Here is a 5672-nt window from a genome sequence, read left to right on the forward strand (position 1 = left end):
GGCTTCCCTGGCTCTCTCCATTCTTTGGTTACTTGCTGCCTCTTCTTTGCCAAGTTTGATGTGTTCTTCCTCCCACCACCACCCAGGTCCAGCCTATAGGAGACACAGATTCACATCCCAGAATGCCCAAGCCTGCCTGAAAATTCAATCTACTTTTCATGTTATAAAGTAGAAAGGAAAATGTAAATCAAAGCAAACAAACAAACACAAACACAAACTAAAACAAACACTAAAGAGGCTTTTAATTATGTAGTATTATCCGTAAGTAAAAAGACTCTCCCAGTCACGTCACTTAGAGATCATTTTATCCACTGCTCTGTTTGGCTGCCAGTCTCTTGTCTCTCTCCTCAGCAATGGTAAGGCGGATACCCTTTCCACGAGGAAGAGAGATCCATGGTTTGTTGCCCTGGAGGAGAAAACAAGGAGAATCAAAACCTGCTACACACCATCAACAGGATGGCACATGCTACATTTGTCTTCTCATCTAGAGGAACAGAGAAGCCTGTCTGTGAAAACACTCAGCAAGTCAGGCAGTCTTAAGACACTTTGATGCTGGTTTATCAGAAATACCCACTTTAAACTTGTTGCCCATATCTGTAGATGCAAACTACAATACCCTTCATAATTAGTCTCAGAAGTACTGAAATAGTGCCCAAGGCCAAGCATTAGTTTCAAAAAGCACCCCCACCCCGCCTCAACACAGGCACAAATTAAAGAACCTAACTATAAGGTATATTCATCCCATTACTGGCACTTTCCACCAACCCAGGTGTGAACTGGTCCGCTGCTGATTCTCTGACACTGAAAACACACAGATCTGCCTCAGCCCTGTTGTGAGCCCTATCCCAGAGGAGGCTCTACACTAGGTTCAGCAGAGCCAGCAGGAGCCAGGCACTTCAATCCCAGCAGTACCTGCCTTGTACAGGTTTCTCTGGACTAGAGAGAAGACAGAGACCCAGACTTACTTTGCCAATAACGAAAATGTTGGAGAGCCGGGTGGCAAAGCTATTGCCGTTGGCATCTTTCACATGAACTACATCAAAAGAACCAGGATGTCTCTCCCGGTTAGTGATCACACCAATTCTTCCCAGGTTAGCACCTCCAGTCACCATGCACAGGTTACCTAGGCAGGAAGGAACAGACAATCTGCTCAGAGCAAGGAACCCTGCCCTGTGTAGTGAATGACAGAGACAGGTTTGCAACAAAGTTAGACAGGTCTGCAACAAAGTTAATATCTCAATTAAGTTTGTTCGCTTTTTTGTTAGACTTCCCTGCCCAGCCCTCAAGCCATTTCCATGGATGAAGAGGCTTCTGAGATCTGGAGCAGGCCTGAGAACGTGTTATACAAGACCTCACCTCTGCCACACAGAATATTCTAAGCACTTGGATCCCTGAGGTAAAAATACCATACACCTGGGCATTGGAGCAGTTACCCGTTCACAGCTTCTCACACCTCCCCATTGAAAACATTCTTAGCTGACTTCCCTCCCCGCAATTCACAACATATTCCTCTCTCTAACCCTCATTGCCACCACAAAGCCATGCCGAAATGAGACACCATAAGGCTTTACAGATTCTCTGAACATTTCTTAAAACTAAGAGTTACCTCCTTCCCAATCTGTTACTACATCAACAAAAGACATCTAGCTTTGGTTGCTAACTAGGCACACATCAGAATCACCTTGAGCCCCCAAAACGCCAAACAAAACCCTGTACCCAGGCCCTGTGCAAGTCATAGGGCTTGATTAAATTAACTTAAAAATAAAAGTAAAGAACAGCTCTTATGCCTGGCCTTTAAAGAGAATGCCTATGTAGCAGAGCCTGCTTACCAGTGTCAAATTTGATGAAATCAGTAATCTTGCCAGTCTCCAAATCAATCTGAATGGTGTCATTCACCTTGATGAGGGGATCAGGGTAGCGGATGGTGCGAGCATCATGGGTCACCAGATGAGGGATTCCTTTTGTCCCCACAAAGATCTTTCTCACTTTGCATAACTTATACTGAAACACACAAGGGTTAGCCACATTAGTCTAGCTCACATGCACTATGCTCCAGAGTACAAGAAACAGTTCGTTCAAGATCACCAGCTTAAAGGTGCAACCAGCAGCTGAAGGTACCAGCCCCCACACAGAACAGCCTGTTTCCTGAGCTGCAGCTGAATAATGGGGTCCCTGACTTTTCTTCCCACCCCCCCATAAATTCATCTTGCACACTGCCCCCTTCTAGGCTAGCCTTCCTATTTCTTATTATGTATTTCCTCTGTAGTACTGCATCACCCCCAAGGTTAAAAGTTCAAAGCACTGAAGGCCTCACAACCTCAAACTCCCAGGTGGAGGGATGATCACCACCATTTCCTCCCCGCTCCAATGCAAATCACCTCCCCTTTCCCAGGTCGTTTAAGTCTCAAGGGGCGGCTGAATTCTTCCCTCCAACTCACCCAGATAGCTAACAAGTGCCTCTTAATGGCTCCCTCTACATCACAATTGAGTTTTGTCTCACAAACTGCAATTGTATTACCAGTTCATCTAATCAACAATTTCACAAAGCATTTCACTCCCCAAGACATCCTTTAAGTAAATCAAATCACCTTGATGCCAATGGATGTGCCCTCCAGCCTGCTGGTAACAAGGTAGCTAAGGAAATTAGGAGCTGAATCATCCAATTGAATTAACCTTCACTTACAGCCAATAATTCAAGAAGCCATGAACTTTTGCATAAAACCATCACAACAAACTGGATTAAATAATCAATGTCTGTAACCTTTTTTGAGTTATCTCAAACTAGTGCCCCAAGGGTTATCGGTCCCCTCCACTAATACCTTTCCCCTCCCCAGAGTAAAGCTAGACAAAGGGCCAGTAGGATTGAACTAGATATTGGTTTTCTGGCCCTTTATCCTTAAAGGACCCATACTTCAGATACTCAAACGTTCCTAGGAATCACTCCTTGCCGCAAAAAAAGGCAACCAGAAGTCACTGCTCAGCTAGAATTCATTTCTGCCATGAAAAGCACTCTGTTGAGGATGTTAACTTGACTGGCTGTTTCCAGGTATAAGATTATGAGTAATTCTAATCTACCTACCTCACCACAGTGGATCAGCCCATGTACTTAATTCAGGCTGTAAGTTACAATCAAGTACTTTTACTAAACGAAGGCCCAGCCTGCTTGCAACACTCACCTTGGCCTCCTCAGGTGTAATACGATGAACAGCAAAGCGACCCTTGGTGTCATAGATCAGACGAAAATTCTCTCCAGTCTTGTCAATGCTGATGACATCTGATATCAAATGGTAATAACTAAGGTTACTATAGTGACCCCCAGTACCCCCATGCTGAACAATAACCACACTATACGGGAAAAAAACCCCATATGCTTCCCATTTCTTAATATTAACAAGGATTCCTAAGATCAATGACAGCTAGCTAATCTTTAATGTTTCAAAATCCTGTTTTTATGACCCGTAAAATCTTAAGTGAATTGAAATTTGGTTTTGAGAAATAATTTATGATTTGCAGCCCTACAATATGGAAGTAAAACTCTTGAGAGGGAAAGTCATGCTTTATTTCTGAGAGACTGAAAAAGCCCACCACTTTAGAGAGGGAGATAAAAAAAAAATCAAGGAGCACCATCAAGTGCCCCCCACTAACCACTCACCCATAAAACCAGCAGGGTAAGTTATATCAGTGCGGACCTTGCTATCAATCTTAATGAAACGTTGCATGCAGATCTTCTTTACTTCATCTCCTGTTAGGGCATATTTAAGTCTGTTCCTTAGGAAAATAATTAGAGGGAGGCATTCCCTCAGCTTGTGGGGACCGGTAGATGGACGAGGAGCCTGTAAAATGATTTTAAAAGTTATCTTAAACTATTGGTGGGATTCACTCAAACTACCTCTCAAGTCCTGAGATTCACCAGACTGTCACCCGCCCCCCCCCATTGGGGTAAACAAGGGGTATTCAAAGTGTGCAAAACTATTCCAGACCTTTAAAGTTTTACAGCATTTTCCTTTCAGAGGACCAGGCCTGTTAAGAACATTTGAGGTCCTGCATCCATGTGGTATGTGGAAGAAATGAGGCACAGAATTATTAGGTAAGAGGTGGGGCACAGCCAGATAGCACAGGGCCCTTAAGAAGAGAGTAACTCAGGATACAGTAATCAGGGATACCTGACACATAAAGGAGCAGTATAAAGTGTGTCCCTTAAATACATCAATCATATCTCGATAAAACTGTAAAAGAGAAAACACGTCCCTTAAGATACTTACAACATAAAAAACATGCTTACAATAAAATGATACTTACAAACACACCAGTCAGTTTATCCAGCATCCAATGCTTTGGAGCTGCTACACGCTTCAGGTGCTTCTTGGGACCACGAGCCTGAAGGAGTTTTCGATGTTAATACTGTTAAACAGTTTCAGGTCTTTTCAAGAACAGTTTACACAGCTACAACTATTCTCTAAAGAACAGCATCTGTTTCCTCTTCAGCAAAATGTGGACAATGTAAAAAGCACAGGGCCGTGATTAAAGGCAGAGAAGCAAATGCTACATAGTATACAGCAAAACACTATAGGTTTCACAAACCGCAACCACCCTTTTCGTTGTACAGAGAATGTTAACTGTCTTTCACAACAGTGTTTCTTGTTTACTAATTATTTATATGTTTATACACTACCACTTAAAAGTGCGTATGCTTCTAGAGGCTGTTTTTACTAGGACATTATGCTGGTGATAGGGGTTGGACCTCCTGGCACACAGCCAGCCAGCAACAGAAACGGACCAGAATCTGTGCTTCTACTTATCAAACAAGAAAATTTCTCGAAATATGTCAGGTTTTAAAGTGTTAGATGCGAGATTTAATCTGACCTCAGCACAACCACGTGCAAACAGTGGCTTACTCAAACTCTAAATGTGAGATCACTTTTCACCTTAAAATGCGGAAACCTTTTTAATGTCGTATACAGAGGCTTACTGGCCATACTACGTAAAGTCAGGCCGTGCCAAAAACACGACGGAAAAACAGTTTCTCCGCCCGCCCCGGGCCCGACGTCTGTCCTCTGGGCCCACCCGGGGCTCCGGCCTGGGAAGCAAGACGCTCCTCCCAGGGCCGCATGATGCGTGACCGGGTGTGCCCGGCCGGGAGACCCAGGCCTTCCCGCCAGCCGAACCGATCATCCCCCAACAGCGCACCGCCGACAGCTGGTGTTCGCCCTAGCCCTTGAGCCCGCCTGGGCTCACCCCACCAGCCGCTCTCCCTTCGCCTCCACCCGATCACCCCCTGCGGTAGCCCCGCAGCCCCGGGTAGCCCCAGCCCTTGGAGGATGGAGGCTGATGGGTCCCAAGAGCTCGCGATGAAGCTCCCTTACCATGGCTGCGCTAGGCACGGAAAGAGGCCCACCTATTTCCGGAGCGCAGAGAAAAAAGGGTGCATGGTTGCGCGCGCCGGGGCTTTGGATGCTCCGCCCAGCTCCGCCCTTTCGCGGCGCACGGGGACGCTATCTTGCCACCTGCTGGTGGGAGGTCAGAGGTCCGGGGCTTGGGAACCGCTGCTGAAAAAGAGGTGTCTCCCAAGGGCGAGTTCCTCCCCCCCTTTCCGCCCTGCCCCCTCCAGTGTTTACCGAGCGCCTCTGGGGCGCCTGATTCTGTGTGAGGTGCTGGACAAACAAAGATGAGCT

General features: G+C 45.9%; 1 protein-coding gene across 1 annotated transcript; it reads right to left on the reverse strand.

The window, feature by feature from the left end:
• Nucleotides 1-226: 226 nt before the first annotated feature.
• Nucleotides 227-5448, reverse strand: RPS4X (ribosomal protein S4 X-linked). Its single transcript, XM_082446061.1, has 7 exons — nt 5364-5448; nt 4300-4377; nt 3653-3833; nt 3177-3274; nt 1830-2001; nt 966-1123; nt 227-406 (listed from the first exon to the last, which is right to left on the reverse strand). The coding sequence occupies exons 1-7, from the start codon at nt 5364-5366 to the stop codon at nt 305-307; spliced, it is 792 nt and encodes a 263-aa protein (XP_082302187.1). The 5' UTR covers nt 5367-5448; the 3' UTR covers nt 227-304.
• Nucleotides 5449-5672: the final 224 nt, after the last annotated feature.

This window comes from Balaenoptera physalus (genome assembly GCF_965194825.1).
Source record: "Balaenoptera physalus genome assembly, chromosome: X".
Lineage (NCBI taxonomy): Eukaryota > Metazoa > Chordata > Mammalia > Artiodactyla > Balaenopteridae > Balaenoptera > Balaenoptera physalus.